We start from the raw sequence: 18,003 nt of genomic DNA, 5'->3' as shown, positions 1-18,003 counted from the left end.
TAGTGAGATCTTGTCTCAAGAAAATAAGAGGACTGGGATATTGCTCACTGGTAGCAAGCCCTAGTAGCAAAAAAAAAAAAAAAAAAAAAAAAAAAAAAAAAATATATATATATATATATACACACACACACACACACACACACACACACATATATACACACACATGTATATGTGTGTGTATGTATGTATATATGTGTGTATATATATGTATACGTATATATGTGTATATATATATGCTTATGGTTTTTAACTGTTGTAAAATAAAGCTTTTCCAGTAATTAATACACTTTTCTCTCTTTGAAAACACAGGTTTTGAGAGTATTTTAGAAGGGCTTTATGGACCACGGCTACGAAGAGACCTCAGTTTATTTGAAGGTAATTTTTTAAGTTTTATTTTAAAATTTAAGCTCCTGCCCCATTTAACAAATGAAAAATTGTTATTTAGTAACTTTTTATTAAACACAATTTTATGGTCTCTTGAAAGCATTTTTAAATAAAATAAGTAAAATTATCAAATACACTTTATTATTATCATTATTATTTTATACATGATATCTTACATTATATCCTAATGTCTTTAAAATTTTGGTACACTAAATTAAAATTGAAAATGAAGTTTGTCTTTGCCAAGTATAATGTACTTTCATTTTAATGATTTTACAAATTACCTTTCTTAACTTATTCATGGATAGGATTTAAATAAATCAACTAGGCATATCAAATTCTAAAAAGCTATCTCCCCAGTTTTTATTTTTTAAAATTTGTGCTTTTAATATTTTTTGTACTGAAACTTTTGTGAATATTAGAGACTCTGAAGCTAAGTTTATTGCTACATTCATTTTATCTATTTGTGTCAGGACATTTCTTTTTAATATCTGAAGAGCTAGAGTTGCAATAAGACATTCTTTGAAAGAATTTATGCAAAAGAATATTGAGGATAGGAACGATGGTGGAATGAGATGGACATCATTACTCTAGGTACATGTATGATGTGTCTCTATACAACAATCCGAGAATTGAAATGTTGCACTCCATTTGTGTATGATGAATTGAAATGCATTTTATTGTCATGTACAACTAAGTAGAATAAATTTAAAAAATTGAAAAAGACTATTGATTAGAAGTCAGGAGATTTTTTTGTTGTTGTTTTTGCTGAGTTTGGGAAAGTTAGTTAAGCCTATAAGGACACAGCTCTTCACTGACACAGTGTTTGAAGATATGCAGAGCCTTTATTGTTATTGATCAAGGGAGAAGTGTCCTTGGCAGTAATGTTAGTTATAATGATGCTGATAATAATTGATAACAGACAAATTTGATTTTAAACTTAACAGGAATACATTTCTTATTAGGCATGACCTATTTTGATTTTCTTCTCAATTGTTATATCTAGAGGATAATCCTAGCATTTATTTCATCTTAATGTTACCATTTTGTTTTCAAACTTATGTCTTTAAACCATTCTAATATTCTTTTTTTAAGTGCCAAAATTGATTGTTTACTGCTACTATTTATATAATTTTGTAAGATTTCTTTAATATTTCTTTTATTCATTTTAAAATCTGAGTACAATTTATTATTTTAAACTCAAGTTACGATCCCAGATGTTTCTTTATATGATAACCATCAAATTGCATTGCAATTTATTCCATTGAAAAAGGTTTACCATCAAGTTGAGAGTAATTATTTTTAATCATAAAGTCTAATAAGAGTTTTCAAGGTATGATTGGGTTTGTATGGTTTAGAGCCCCTATATAAATCTAGAATAACCTTCCTAAAGGAGACAGTATATCAGTAAGTATCAAAAGCCTAAAAGCATACATACCTGCATAGTAGTTTTACTTTTAAGAATCTCAAGAAAATAATTAGGTAAGTGTGCAGATGGCATATATCTGCATGAATTTATTTACTGTTCATTCGCGTGCTCATGAATTTATTTAGTGCTCACTCGCGTGCTCGCTCATTCTCTATCTCTTATACATATCATAACAGTCTTGCCCATAACAGTCCTTCCAAGGTTGTTTCTACCTTTTTCTTAATATTATGTATTTAAAAGTAGGGACTGTTTAATAAATTATTTTATCTCTATAATTGGGATATCTGCATCCATTGAGAGTTATATTGTTGAATTTTGTAATGAATGATATGATATGCATGGATTGTTAGGTTGATGAAATTAAATTGCTTTGTATATATTGATTTGTTCTATTTTTGTTAAAAAAAAAAGGAAAAGTATATATGTTTTATTGAAAATGTTCTAGGAAAAAAAGACACTAAAAGGTTCGTATGATTATATTTGAAGTATGCATTGTGGATAGTTTTTGTTTCGATATGTTTTTTCTTTAATATCAAACAAGTATTATATAATTTAAAAAATATGAAACTTTTTGGGGCTGGAGGCGTAGCTCAGTGGTAGAGTACTTGCCTAATACCTGTGAGGCACTGGGTTTGATCCTCAGCACCACATAAAAATAAATAAATAAAAAGGTATTGTGTCCACATACAATTTAGAAAAAAAAATTGTTTAAAAAAGAAACTTCTTAAAAAAAAACACTATTTTTCCTGTTAAAATTTATTAGAAAGAGAGGTATATAGCTCTCTTTATGTAATGTACTTTCATTTTAATGATGTTACAAATTACCTTTCCTAACTTATTCATAGATAGTAAATTAAAAGCCTTATATATTTTTTTCATCGAGTATCATTTTTTACTGATATTCCTCATATTGTGTATTACAGAACAGTGTTGACTCTCAGATGAACTTTACCCAATTTTATAAAATTATAGAACAAAAAGGATTTCTTAATTTTATTGGAGGTTTCAAATATACAATAAGTTGATTCACATATAACCCTGTTTTATTAAACTAACCTTGGGATAGGGATGGGGTCTTATAGGTATGTAAGGACATAGCAGTTTTTCAGTCTGTACCATCTAGTTTTTAAAGTACTTGTTAATTATCCTAAGTATATTACCCATGGCTTTAAGGACTTTCAGGTCTTTAAATCTTGAGATCAGGGACATGATATACAACTTTGTATTCCTGGCAACTAATCAGTGCTCAGAAGTGTTTGAAAGACTCACCGCAGCTCTTTGGCCCCTGTTTGCTGTACAGCAATGGTTTGTACTGTTATCTCCTGTTCCACATAATATAAACAGCCTGGAAATCAAATTGCCACTTTGAGAAATATTGCCTGTGTGTTCAGTTTTATATTTATGTAATACTGTTTGTTATTTGTTGTAGCCTAGTCTTCCAAAAACTCAGTAAATACTGGTGGAAATTTTTTATATAATTGTGATATAGTTGCTGTGATACGGTAGATTAGCTGTCTTATTGCTTACTTGAAAATGTGGGGCAGTAGGAGAAAACATTTTTGTAGACATCTGGAATTTTATAGTACAATTCATTTACAAAATGAGTAGTATCAGTATAGGTTACCTGCTTTTATTTTGATTGAATTATTTTTAGGTATTGTATCTGGTCAGTTTTATGTGTTAACTTTGTTACTTTCCGTTGTAATTGATATCTTGTATCTTTAAGGGTCCTTTTCTCTTCTGCCAAGTTAAGAGAGTAATACAGTGGTGATGTGTATAAAAATTTTCTCCTCAGTCAGAGTCCCAGAGTTGAAAGTATATATATGAAAGATAACTGTACCAACCACTAATCTTCAATCAGAAGAATTAATTATCTTTGTAGAACATGATTTTAAGGATGGAAAACTCCAAAATGTGTGTGTTCTAGTGTTTTATCATTGTTATCGCTAAGGAGAGTGTAGGAATCGGGGTTCTCTAGAGGAAAAGAATCAACAGGAAGTATAATTATAAAAAGAGGACTTATTAGGTTGGCTTACATGACCAGAAACTGGATAGTCCACAGTGGCCATCTTCAGGCTGCAGAGCTGGAAAAACCAGTAGCTGCACAGTCCAAGAGGCTGAAGCTCCAGAACAAGAGGGATCAATGGTGCTAGTTGAGACTAAAGGCTTCTGGGGAAATCACTGGCAGAGTCTGCTTTGGAAGAGTGAAGAAGCGAGAGTCCAACATCCTCAGATGATCCATCGCAGCAGCAAGAAGAATGGAAGCTTGCATCTGTGCTGTTTCTTTGGTCTTCCAACTTGTATTCCATCCAGGTCATCATCTTATTGGATAGTGCTGCCCATGCTCAGGGAGTGTCTCCATTTCAGTTGGCTATCCCACATGCCAATCATTCCTAGAAACAACATCATTGACACACCCATAAGCCTCTTAATCCTTGGCATTTCTTAAACCAGTCAAGCTGACAATTCAAATTAACCATTACAGAAAGTTTGCTTTAAAATTTTTAAATTTTAATTATTTGTTATTTTAGTATAGTTTTACACTGACTTAAATATTTTTAATACAAGTACTGCTAATTAATTATAGTTGCATCAGTTTTTCCATTGAGCTTATGAATGAACAAAGGAAAAATTTAAAGTATCAAGAACTTAACCTCTGCATGACATTTCTTCAGCTTTCCTTTCTTGCCTGGGAACCCAGATTATAACTTGTGACCCTAGCCTTTTGCTTCTCCCAGTTTGATCTCTTTGTTTATATAGCTATGTATTGTGTGTGTGTGTGTGTGTGTGTGTGTGTGTGTGTGTATGCAGGTTTACATGTTTATGCTCCTTAAGAAATTAGTTTATTATACAAAGGGCAAAATGTTCTAAGGAAATAAATTCCTGTATTTTATTTTTTGAAGAGGATGATGATGTTGTTGTTGTTGTTGATGATGATGGTGATGATTTGCACTGCTGGGGATTGAACCCACAGCCTCCTGCATGATCCTGCACAGGTGCTCTACCACTCAGCTGTACTCCCAACCCTGTAGATTATTATTTCTTTGTGTTATAAATAACACATATGCATTTTTAAAAATGAGATAAACTAGAAAGAAGTTACTCAAATCCTACTATCCAAGGAAAACCTCTGTTACCATTTTAGTATAAATATATATACACAATGTATATATTTTTGTGCCTCTTGTGTGTGTTCACTAGTATATCATTTGGATATATAAAATTCTGGATCATAATGTTTGGTGACTGAATGGGATTTCATTGTGTAAGTTTTATAATTAATTGATTTAATTAAATGTCTGTAATCTCATTTCACTTATACTTTTAATTGAAATGTGTTTTGTACTTTTTTTTTGTCTTTTTTTGTTTCTTCAGGTGCCTTACGTAAATTCTTTCTCCCTTTTCTTGAATTAAAAGAAGTTTGTAATCATAGTTTGATGACCAAAGAGTGAGATGTTAATTACAGTAAAATCTATAAGCGTGCAAGGACAAGGTCAGGCTTTTTTTTTTAAATATTGTTTTAGATGTTGATGAATCTTTTATATGTGGTGCTGAGAATCAAATTCAGTGCGTCACACATTCTAGGCAAGTGCTCTACCACTGAGCCGCAACCCTAGCCCTATGCTTTCTTTTTGAGGGAAAATTAAATTAGTGTTATGAAAGTATAAAGCCTCTTCAGAAAGCATATAGGGGCTGGGGGTGGATCCTGCCAGCTGGCTCAGCCAACGAGATGAGCTGGGTTCAAAGGAGCTGTCTGCAGCATTAAACTAAGAAAACGGCGAAGAAATCATGCAAAACACAGACATGAGTTTCTAAGATCGAGGATAGGGTGGCTCTGAACTTAAGGGTCAGCTTCCATGCCAGACATTGCTGGAAAGAGAGTGTGCACCCGGAATCTCTTTATTTTATTGGGGGGGGGGGCACACAAAGGAGCTTTGATGGAATGTTTTTCCCCCAATAGGGCCAGGGGATAGGGTTTCAAAAGATGGAGTCTTGCTTTGTGCTGTCTTGTGGTCAGCAGATTGATTGACATCTTGGCAAGTCACACCCATCTCAAGTGCTGTGTGGGATCACAGGCAGAGCTAGAGGAAAGGTGCACTTAACATTGACAGCCCAATCAGCATGCAGTGCCAGACCAATCCTCCCATACAGCTCAGATGTGCATAACTCACACACACGGCCTGTGGATGGCTGGAGACTGGTGGAACTCAGTGGTAGAGTGTTTGCCTTGCATGCATGAGGTCCTAATTTCAACCCAGTACCACAAAACAAACAAACTAAAAAAGCAAGCATGTAGAAACTCTTATTACAGATGCCTCCAAACATCTAAACATCTCTAAGACATCTTGGCTTCTAATTCTCTTCTAAATAAAGGTGCTTCATTTGTTGTTACCATTATTAAAAATGGTTTGCTAGATTCACTAAAAGACGGGCATTCCTCACTAAACAAAATCTGTATGCAGAAATCAAGTGAACTAATATATGCTTTTAGATATATCATTAGAGATCTGAGCTGTTACTACTGTTAGCAACACAGGAGCCAAATAAATTGGGTAGCAAAAAATTTTTGTATATTCCTATAAATTACTTTTAATTATGAGATTAAATGCATAGTTTTAGGATACATATAAATTAAACAGACTTTTAGTTTCAAATCTCTTTAGAAAAACATTCCAAATTTAATCCTTCTACATTAAAAATCAACTTTGGCACACTGTGTTTTGAAGTTGGAGACATTTATATCGTACATACTATTCTTTTGAGAAGTTTACATTTTAATTCTTGAATTCAGTTCACAACCACCTCCAGATTAAATGGTCTTTGAAAGAGGTTTTTGATTTCTGCTAGTTGTGAATTTGTTGGAAACAAAGCAGAAGTTCTAGTTTTCTCTCTTTGGTTTGTCTCATGACTCACCCTTCTGAAGAAAGCATAACTGTTTTCTCATTTGTGGACTGAGGTCTTGGAAGAAACTTTGAATGTCATAAACTTCACATATTTATTATTTCCAGAAGAGTTGCACTTTATATCCTCTCTCATGCTTTTTTTTTTTTTTGGAAGGAGAGTTATTTGTGCTTATCTTTCTCCATCTGCCTTAAATGCACTTCTTCTGCCACATAAGACTTTTTAAATTTTTTTAAAATTTTTAATTCTAATTCACTATATATGACAGCAGGATGCATTACAATTCATATTATACATTAGAGCACAATTTTTCATATCTCTGGTTGTATACAAAGTAGAGTCACACCATTCGTGTCTTCATACATGTTCTTAGGCTAACAATGTTCATCTCATTTCACTCTTTCCTACCCCCATTCCCTCACCCTTCCCTCCCTCCCCTTTGCTCTATCTAGAGTTTGTCTAATTCTCCCATGCCCCCCACCAACCCCATTATGAATCAGCATCCTTATATCAGAAAACATTCCACACTTGTTTTTTTGGGATTTGCTAATTTAACTTATAGATTGGTTCCACAGTTTAGCTATTGTGAGTTGTGCTGCTACAAATATTGATGTGGCTGTGTCCTTGCAGTATGCTGTTTTTAAGTCCTTTGGTATAGACTGAGTAGTGGGATAGCTGGGTCAAATGGTGGTTCCATTTCCAAGAAATTTCCATAATGCTTTCCATTATTGGCTGCACCAATTTGCAGTCCCACCAGCAATGTATGAGTGTGCCTTTTCCTCCCACATCCTTGCCAACACTTATTGTTTCTATTCTTAATAGCTGCCATTCCTACTGGAGGAGATGAAATCTTTTTTTTTTTTTTTTTTAAATATTTATTTTTTAGTTATTGGCGGACACAACATCTTTGTTTGTATGTGGTGCTGAGGATCGAACCCGGGCCGCATGCATGCCAGGCGAGCACGCTACCGCTTGAGCCACATCCCCAGCCCGGAGATGAAATCTTAAGAGTAGTTTTGATTTGTATTTCTCTAGTTGCTAGAGATGTTGAACATTTTTTCATATATTTGTTGATTGATTGTATATCATCTTCTGAGAAGTGTCTGTTCAGTTCCTTGGCCCATTTATTGCTAATGAAGAGAAGGAGGGAGAAAACTCAAATTACTAACATACATGATGAAAAAGGAAATATCACAGCAGACACTACAGAAATACAGAAGATAATTAGAAGTTATTTTGAAAACTTGTGCTCTAATAAAATAGAAAATATTGAAGGCATTGACAAATTTGTAGAGTCTTATGATTTGCCCAAATTGAATCAGGATGATATACACAATTTAAACAGATCAATTTCAAGTAATGAAATAGAAGATGCCATCAGAAGCCTACCAACCAAGAAAAACTCAGGACCAGATGGATACACATCTGAATTCTATAAGACCTTTAATGAGAACTAATACCTGTACTCTTCAAATTATTTCATAAAATAGAAAAAGAGGGATCATTTCCAAACTCATTCTAAGAGGCCAGTATCACCCTGATTCCAAAATCAGGCAAAGAACATCAAAGAAAGAAAACTTCAGACCACATCGGACTTGTAAAGCAAAAATTTGTTCTTATTTTCTGTCATGCTTAATCCTTTCTGAAGTCTTATTTAGACCAGTTTCTTCTCTTGCGGAAGGGGGCTGCCAGTAGTTTTCTAATGTGAATTAATTATTGTATTATATAACTAAAATCGGAGATTTAATACTGTTTTATTGTTAGCTATATAAATTATATCAGCTTTAATCACATATGTAGCTATGGATGCATACTTATATGAGGTAAAGACTTAATCTAATTATCATAGTGTTTGTAGTACCACAATTAGAGAACCATGCTTAAATATTCAGCAATAGGATATTATAATTATAAATTATAATACTTTGATGGACTGAACTTACCTGTTCAAAGTTATTTAGAAGTACATTTGAACATCGTAAATATTTGTGATAAATAAGCCTAACTATATAATATGATTCCAATTTTTTTTGTAGTTGTTGATAGACCTTTATTTTATTTATTTATACGTGGTGCTGAGAATTGAACCCAGTGTCTCACATGCCAGGCAAGTGCACTACTGCTGAGCCACAAACCCAACCCCTATGATTTCAACTTTAAATTAATGTATTTAGAGCAGTTTTACATTTATAAATATAATTGAGCAGAAAGTACAGAGTTCCCATATATAGCTCCTATATTAATATCTTTTGTTGAGCCAATATTGATACCTTATCATTACCAAAAGTCCAAAATCTACATTAGGCTCGTTTTTTGTGTGTTGTACAGCTGTGAGTTTTTCCAGTATACAGTATCATATGTCCACCATTATGGTATGATATCCAGTGGTATCACAACTCTAAAAATCTCTTGTATTATACTGTTCATTCCTTCCCTTTCTCTCTCAACCTGAGCAAAACAGTGGATCTTTTTACTGTCTCTAAAGCTTTGACTTTTCTGTAATGTCATACATTTGGGATGATAAAGTATATTGCTTTCCCAGATTTGCTTCTTTTACTTAGTAGTGTGTATTTAAGGGTCTCTGTCTTTTTGTGGCTCAGTAGCAGTTTTCTCTTCATTGCTGAATAATACTTGCCTTATGCGTATATACCACAGTTTGCTTATCCATTCTCCTGTTTACAGATATTTGGTCACTTTCAAGTGTTGGTAATTATGAATAAAAGCTTCTCTTAAATGTTCATATATAAGTTATTTTTATTTGTTTTAATTAGTTATACAAGACAGTAGAATGCATTTATGCACTTTGATATATCATACATAGATGGGATATAATTTCATTTTTCTGAGTATACATGTTGCAGAATCATATTGGTCATGTCGTCACATATATACATACAGTAATGATGTCTGTTTCATCTACTTTCTTCCCATCACTTCTCTCTACCTAATCTAAGGGTAACACTGTTCTTCCCTAGTGCCTGCCCCTGCCTTATTGTGAATTAGTGTCTGCATAGTAGAGAAAACATTCAGCCTTTGGTTTTGTGGGATTGGCTTATTTCACTTAGCATGATATTTTCCAACTCCAGCCATTTACTGGCAAATGCCATAATTTTACTGTTCTTTAAAGCTGAGTAATATTCCATTGAGTATATATACCACATTTTCTTTATCCATTTATCTATTGAGGGACACCTAGGTTGGTTCCATAGTTTAGCTATTGTGAATTGAGCTGAAATAAAAATTGACATGGCTGCATCACTATTGTACGCTGATTTTAAGTCCTTTGGTATAGCTGGGTTAAATGGTGGTTCCATTCCCAGTTTTCTGAGGAATCTCCATACTGCTTTCCATAGTGCTTGCACCAATTTGCAGAGGTATAGTAACAAAAATGGCATGATATTGGCACCAAAATAGACTTGTCGACCAATGGTACAGAATAGAGGATACAGAGAAAAACCCACATAAATATGGTTATCTCATACCAGACAAGGGTGCCAAAAACATTCACTGGAGAAAAGATAGCCTATTCAACAAATGGTGCTGGTAAAACTGGAAATTCGTATGTAGCAAAATGAAATTAAATCTCAGTCTCTCACCCTGCACAAAAATCAACTCAAAGTGGATCAAAGACTTAGGCACTAGAACAGAGACCCTGCACCTAATAGAAGAAAAAAGAGGCCCAACTCTTCACCTTGTTGGCCTAGGATCTGACTTCCTTAACAAGACTCCTAAAGCACAAGAAGTAGAATCAAGAATTAATAAATGGGATGGATCCCAACTAAAAAGCTTCTTCTTAGCAGAGGAAACAATAATGTGAAGAGAGAGCCTACAGATTGGGAGAAAATCTTTACCACATGTACCTCCGATAAAGCATTAATCTCTAGGCTATATAAAGAATTCAAAAAACTTAAAACCAAAAAATCAAATAACCCAATCAATAAATGGACTAAGGAACTGAACAGACACTTCACAGAAGAAGAAATATAATTGATCAACAAATATATAAAAAGTATTCAACATCTCTAGCAATTAGAGAAATGCAAATCAAAACTAAGACTTCATCTCACTATGGTCAGATGGCAATTATGAAGAATACAGGCAACAAGTATTTTATGAGAGACAAAAATTTTTAACTCATTTTTGGTAAATTCCTAGGAGCATCATTGTAAGATTGTAGAGAGACCATGTTTAGGTTTGTTAGAAACTGCCAGAGTATCTTGAAAAACAGCTGTGTCATTTAAATTCCCACCAGCAGTGAATGAAGTTTCCTATTGTTCCACATCTCCACTAGCATTTGATGTGGTCATTGATTTGAATTTTAACTTAACCTGTATAATAGGGATGTAGTAGTATGTTGTTGTCTTATATAATTTTATAACGCCCTATTGATCTCTTTAGTATTAAGTTTTTTTTCTACATACATATTTGCCATCTGTAAATCTTCTTGGGTGAGATGTAATGATGGAATTATCCATAGGTAATGATGGAATCATAGAACAAGTAAGGTAATAATTCCTCTGCTTTTTGTTTTATGGAAGAGATTATAGGGAAAGGAAACATCTGAGCTGGTGCTTCTGGTTTAGAAAGTATTTAATTATTGACTTAATTACTTTAATAGATGAGGGTCTTTTGAGTTTTTCTGTTTATACTTTTGGTAACTTATACCTGTTGAGGAATTAGGCCATTTCACCTAAAATTTATTAACTTTGTAAGAGATTTTATGAATTATTCACAATTTTTCTTTATTTTAAATCTGCAGAATCAGTAGTGATGGTTCATTTTTTTCTGATATTAAAAATTTGAGTTTTTCCCTAATATATCTAGCTAGAGAGTTATCAATTTCTTTTCAAAGAACCAGGTAATCCTAATTTTTTAAAAAGCCTAGAATATAAACTGAGTGGAAATATAGTAAATGTCAATTATTTCTGCATGATGGTATTGCAATTTTTCTTTTTTCTTTTGTACTTTTCAATATAGTATCTTGTTTCATAATGAAAAATTATTTTTAATGGTGCTATCCACTGTTTAGCCTTTTCCATAAAATCATATTTACCCCCAGTGTTTGATAATATTCATGAAAAGTCTAGCTCACATCCCCCACCTCCCTCGACTTTTCATTGGACTTTCCCCTTGGGAAGTCTAAATTTATATCCTATGAATGAATAGTAATGACAAATTTTTAAAAAGTAAGATTGTTTAGAAGAAAATGAAAGTAACATTTTGGATTTAGGTGTTTTAATATTTACTACAGCTGTAATATTATTCTCATTTTGCAAATATGTATAAGTTTTACTTGTCTGAGGTCACATCTAACATGTAGAAAAGCTCTTGTTTCAGTACCAAGTTTCTCTCATTTTAGTCTGTTAACTTTCTGTAGATTAGATAATATGATTGGAGATGGACTATTAATTGATTTGAGGCATACCCAGTTACAAGGAAAGATGGAAAGATTGATCTTTGTCAGTCATTTACCATCATTTCTTTTTTATAAAGTACATTATGTAATATCTTTTGAGCTTATGCCTACATGTATTAACATTTCAAAATGGAAGTTAACTTATATTAGAAATATGTGATGTACTGTCAGTCTCTGAGATATAATTAATATGTATTTTATTTTTAATGACATGAGAAGATAGTCTTAGGAGAGGAACTATCTGGTCTATAGTTGATTTTTCAAATCTACTTTCCCATATAGAAAAAATGTATCTCATCACCATTTATTTGGGCTGAAAATAAAAAATTACTATCAAAGAGTAATTATTAAATATTTGTAAGTAATCCTGTAAATTTTTGAATTTTGCAAATTTTAATGGCTTTTATTTAGTCAATTGATTATTCAGTGCCACTTTATTTAACTGTGTAGGTATTTGTTTTAATTAGTGTTACCTTGAAGTAGTCCTATTAAAAAAAAAAAACTAAAAATAAATGATGTATTCTCTGCATGTTTTTTCCTTCAATTGACAATTGTCTTAAAGTCATTAAAGACTAGCCTTTGTGTGATGTTTTATACTTGATAACATTTTCATACTTTTCTTCAATTGATTTACAAATGAGTTAGGTGATTTTACACATTTTCTCATTTTACACATAAGGCAATTAAAACAAAATACTTTTGTGGTTTAAAAAGGTCACAACTATTTACAAAAGTGTTTTCATCCCAGATTTTCAGAGACTTCAAATCTAGTTATCTTTTTTATTACATTATCCTGGGCCATAACCATTTCTTACCCTTTCCACATTTATGTAAATATTACTATTTGTTGACCACTGTGGAAATCAAAGGGAGAGATTACTACCCTATACTACTTCCAACCTATTATCTTCTATTTCTATATTCGGATTGGTGTTGGGGGCAGGGTCATAGGGGCTGGTTCTTACTAGTATTTATTCATTATCATTCTCAAAAAAGTAATCTATTTCTCTGTACTTTATTCAGTATCATAGTGTATTCAAAACAATGAGAAATTTCTGTAGCATATCAAGGTTTTTCAGATTAATTGCCATGTAACTGCCTCAGACAATAAAAATTTTGTTGAATTTATTTGGGGAAAAAATGGAGGGCTAGTCTACTGCAAGGTTAATTTTGAAAATCAGTGTCTCTTCTAAATATAGTTAGAGTGGTATTATACTTTCATCAAATTTCTTGAGTAGAAAATATTTTTGTTTTTCATAAACTTTTTAATATATTTCAACCAGCGGTTCAACCATTGGATTATAAGGAGTAGCCTTCTGAAAAAACACATTTTGTATTGAATAATATGCCTTATTTGTTTAACTGATTTTTTTACTATCTTATAATAAAGTCTTCAAAAATATCACAGATATCTGATGTGATTTTTGAGCTGTGGCTTGGTACTTGTTTTTTTAGGCATCATTTCATTGTCTCAAATCTGTGAACTTTGACTTCCTTCTATTTCTCTATTGTATGTTGCACAAAATCTATTCCTTTCTTCCCCATGTCTCCATTTTTGTTCTGGTTTCTTTCTTAGGGAAAATAAAAGTAAAAAAAAAAAAAAAATTTAAATAGTTGTACACAATACTTTTATTTTCTTTATTTTCATGTGGTGCTGAGGATCGAACCCAGGGCCTTGAATGTGCTAGGCAAGCACTCTACTGCTGAGCCACAACCCCAGCCCAATAAAAGTAAAATTAATGAACAGTGATAAATTGAGTCTTTGAAAATGTTCCGTGATACTTAAAACCCTATTGTATGAGCCAGCATGGTGGCTCACCTCTGTAATCTCAGCAACTTGGGAGGCTAAGGCAGGAAGATCACAAGTTCAAAGCTAGCCTCAGCAAATTATGGAGGCACTTGGCGACTCAGTGAGACTTTGTTTTTAATTAAAATATAAAGAAAGGCTGGGGATGTGGCTCAGTGGTTAAGCGCCCCTGGGTTGAATCCCTGGTACCCACCCCCCAAAAAAAACCCTATTGTAGGAAATTTGTTAATTTATGATGACACAACTCACTGTTCTTGCTATTTTGTTTTTAAAGAGTGTAAAATTAGGGCTGGGGTTGTGACTCGTGTTAGAGCACTTTCCTAGCACATGCAAGGCCTTTGGGTTTGAACCTTAGCAAAAAGATGAATAAATAAAATAAAGGTATTGTGTACAATTACAACTAAAAAATAAATATTAAAAAAATAGAGTGTAAAATTATTCTCTTTCTGGCCTCTGATTATTTCTTTCTCGATAGATATCATAGTTCAATTTTGAAGTTAGGCCTTCTCCCTTAGCTATTACTAGTTAGGTGTTTATATTTCTTGTTTATTTTTAAATTTTTCTTGTCTTTTTTTCTTGCCGTTGCTGTGGAGAGTGGTAATTTTATTGATTTTAATAAGATTAATGTATTTTAATGAATATTTTTCCTCTTTTAAAGACTGTGAACCAGAAGAGCTGACTGACTGGTCTATGGATGAAAAATGCTCATTTTGTAACCTACAGAGAGAAGCAGTCAGTGTAAGTTATAGTGCCATAAATTATTTGTAAATTAATTGCACAATTATAACATGCTTCTTTTAACTTAATTTCTTCTGAAAAAATGTTACGTGGTAAAAGTTATAAAACAATTTTACTAAATGAAAAGAATATTTTAAAGTCTTATGTTGAAAGTCCAATATTTAGTTTAGTTTTGCAGGTGAAAAATCCTAGAAAATTTATCTTTGACTTATTTCACATTTTTTCCCTTATTATTCTCTGACTCATGAAATTCACTTCAGGTCATTTTGTTAGTTAGGTATAGAAGGATAAGCATGAAAGCCTAGTTGGGTCTGAGGCCACCCTACAGTCACCCTACAGGATAATTTTTTAAGGAATCAATAGTTAGGAGATGATATGCTGCTACTATCTTTTAGCCTTTCACTCACTTCTGAAGTCTTTTGGCTGTCATAAATATTTCCTGGGTAAATGTTGAAATATGTCAGTGTCTGCTATATCCAGAACATAAACCATACAATCTACTTCTTCTTGGATGGTAGAAATCATGACTCCTATCTATTTTTATGAGAAGGACTCAGAAGAAAATTTGTACTGACTTTGTTCAGATTAGTGGGTAAACATATCTGTTGTGTTGTTTTAAATAGAAAGAAAAAAAAAAAACCTCTTTGGATTAGCTTGCTGGTATGCCATATAGTTAATTTATTTGTAACATTTTCTATTGTGTCTGCTCTCTCTTTTTTTTTTTTTAATTTATTTTTGCTAAGGAATAGCTGTTTGGGCCCTCTATCAGATAAATTTCCTTTTTCCTAACTCATGACCTGAATTTTTTATGTTTTTTTTTTATATAAGTTAATATGCATAAATTAGAACAATTTAACATTTAGAGAAATTTTTTTGCCATTTTTAATGGAATTCGATGTTTTAATAAAAGTAATTTAGTATGTTGTTTTTCTTGTAATCTTAGGATTGTATACCATCTCTTGATTCTTCACAGTCAACACCAACGGAGGAGCTATCATCTCAGGGCCAGTCCAACACTGATAAGATTGAATGCCAAGCAGAAAATTACCTAAATGCACTCTTTCGAAAGAAAGGTAATATTGGTATATTTTGTCATTTAAATTTGCAATAGAGTTCTAAAATGTTTGAATTTTTCTCACAGTCATTTTTTATGTCAATTCCTGTTCTCTAAATCATTTCTTTACCCTTTTTCTTCATATTTTTAGGGATAATAGGATTCTTAATCTTCCTTAGGGCTAATCTTATATTAAGCATTTCTTTCTGGTATTCTCACATCTCTTCCTGACTTTATCATACATTCTTCTCTGTTAGAGGAACCTTTTAAAAACACTTTTTTTATGCTTTTGGTTTTCCTTAGTTTGGATGTTCAATAAATTATACATATATTATATTGCAAGCTTATCCCTAATATGTAACAGTTAAGTCATTTAACAGCTAGGTTGGAGTGTATTTGCTGGCATCCTATTTCAGTATTTATTTGTTAACTTGAATATGCTTACTTGATGTTAGAAATATATTCTTTTTTACTTGTTTGTTTAAACTGTTCAAACAAAATGAGTATTCTTTAGTTGTTCATTACTTGTCCCGCATATGTTGAGCAGTAAGTAGTTTTTATATTTTAGTTACTTGGGAAAATTAGAATCTTCAGTTTTTGTTCTTGGCCATTCCCTTAGTAGAAGAATGTTTTTTTAATTTTGTTTTAAATCTTAACGTATAGAACTTTGGAATAAAGTTATGGTGTTTTTTTGGTGGGTGTGATTAATCCTGTCCCTCAGCTTCTAGAGATAAATACATAACTATCTTCTCAACCTGGAGTGTTGGTTCTTTTTAATTTCTTGTTAGAATTAGATACCATTAGATATTTTCTATTAATTGATAACTTTCATGTTTTAATCAATAATGTTGAAAATAGTCTTCAACTTTGAGGGTCTTTTATAGTGTTATTGAGTTCCTTTATGTGTTGAAATATGAGATTCCTCTGATTAGAACAATCTTTAGTGTAACTCAAAGGCCTAAAGAATTGTATTGGTTTTAAACCTTTTCTTGTGTTACTGAAGTGCTTAAGTGTGGAGGAATTTGCATTATCATTAAAAAAGCAGATTCTTTTTTCAAAATTTTCTATCTGAACCAATGTTAAAAATACTTTACATTCTTAAATTCTTTAAGAATTTTATAATATTAGCTTAAAAAATTTTTTTTTCTGCCAATGTACTTATGAGACTTAGTAATCAGACTTACAGCACTAAGAGAACTGGAGGGAATATACACATTTGCACATATGCACACATAAATTTTATTAACCTTGGAATTTATTACTCATTGTCCTTTTCCTTGGAATTTTTTGTAATGGTAGTAACTGGAATTAATAATAATAACCTTTAATTTTTGATAATATGGAGTTAGCCTGTGCTCCATTGCCCTATTAAGAGTAATCAGTAAAAACTTGGTACTATTTCAGCTGATTCAAGCATCTGGGTCTCCAAGAGGTCTTCTACCAATGGTTGGGTGAGTGTTCTTGGATATTTAGTGACCTCTCCATTTGGGTTTTCTTCAAGATCCTTTGAAAAATTGCAGAGTTTTTAAATTGAAGATTCTTATTAGTGTTTTTGCTTTACTTCAGGTCTTAAATTTGTTAATTCCTTCATTTGTAGTCCATCATCACTTTTCAGATTAAGTTAAAATGTAAGTTTTTCTGTTTACTGGGGGTTTTGTTCGTTTATTTATGGGAAGCACTCTACCACTGGGTCACATCCCCAGCCTTTTACTTGAGTTTTTGTTGTCCTCCCACCCTCTCACCCCACCCCCCGCCGCCACCAAATAGAATAATTTGAGAGTCCAATATGGTTTGTCCAGATTGGAGGTAGAGATAATATCTTTTTTTAAAAAATTAAAATCTTAATTTTTAATGGTCTTAACTCCATTTACTGGTTTGTTGTTTGTATTTTGAATTCTACTCTTCAGTTTACTTTGAAATAAAAGGCAAGAAATATGTTTTTAAAGACAGAAAATACTTCTAGGTCTTTGGAATTGCAGATAAATATTGATGAAGCATCTTGTCAATGAAACTTTGGTTTTTTGAAATTTTCCCAGATTCAGTCATTTTTAGTAGAAATTATGGATATTGGTAGCATTTTATTGCTGATTCTTGAAAATCCATTGTTTAGATTGAGGTACATCCCATGTTGATCCTCTCTTGCAAACCATATATTTTTTGACTATCCTATTGAATTTTGTTTATTGAGTTAGTTTTTTGGGTTTTGTTTTATTTTTTTTTGAGGGGGGGGGGGAGTACCAGGGACTTGGGAAAGTCCCAGGGGGTCACTTAAT

General features: G+C 32.3%; 1 protein-coding gene across 10 annotated transcripts in view; it reads left to right on the top strand.

Annotated features, from left to right (window-relative positions):
• The window catches only part of Lcorl (ligand dependent nuclear receptor corepressor like), a 123,396-nt gene that overhangs the window by 5,475 nt on the left and 99,918 nt on the right, over positions 1-18,003 (top strand). For 6 of the 10 annotated variants that reach the window (XR_007341033.1, XM_048784256.1, XM_048784258.1 and 3 more), the window contains exons 2-4: positions 310-375; positions 14,597-14,676; positions 15,620-15,749. Coding sequence is in view for 7 of the 10 variants with exons in the window: in XM_048784256.1 (XP_048640213.1) it covers positions 310-375; positions 14,597-14,676; positions 15,620-15,749 (276 nt within the window). In the remaining 3 variants the exon portion in view is untranslated. Of the gene's footprint in view, positions 1-214; positions 376-14,596; positions 14,677-15,619; positions 15,750-17,134; positions 17,182-18,003 lie in introns of those variants that run through there. The other 4 variants (XM_048784252.1, XM_015481983.2, XM_048784254.1 and 1 more) reach the window with 4 other exon arrangements.

Source organism: Marmota marmota, unplaced genomic scaffold (assembly GCF_001458135.2).
Source record: "Marmota marmota marmota unplaced genomic scaffold, marMar, whole genome shotgun sequence".
In the NCBI taxonomy this organism is placed as follows: domain Eukaryota; kingdom Metazoa; phylum Chordata; class Mammalia; order Rodentia; family Sciuridae; genus Marmota; species Marmota marmota.
The sequence above is the reverse complement of the archived record's forward strand: the minus strand, read 5'-3'. Positions and strand labels throughout refer to the sequence as shown.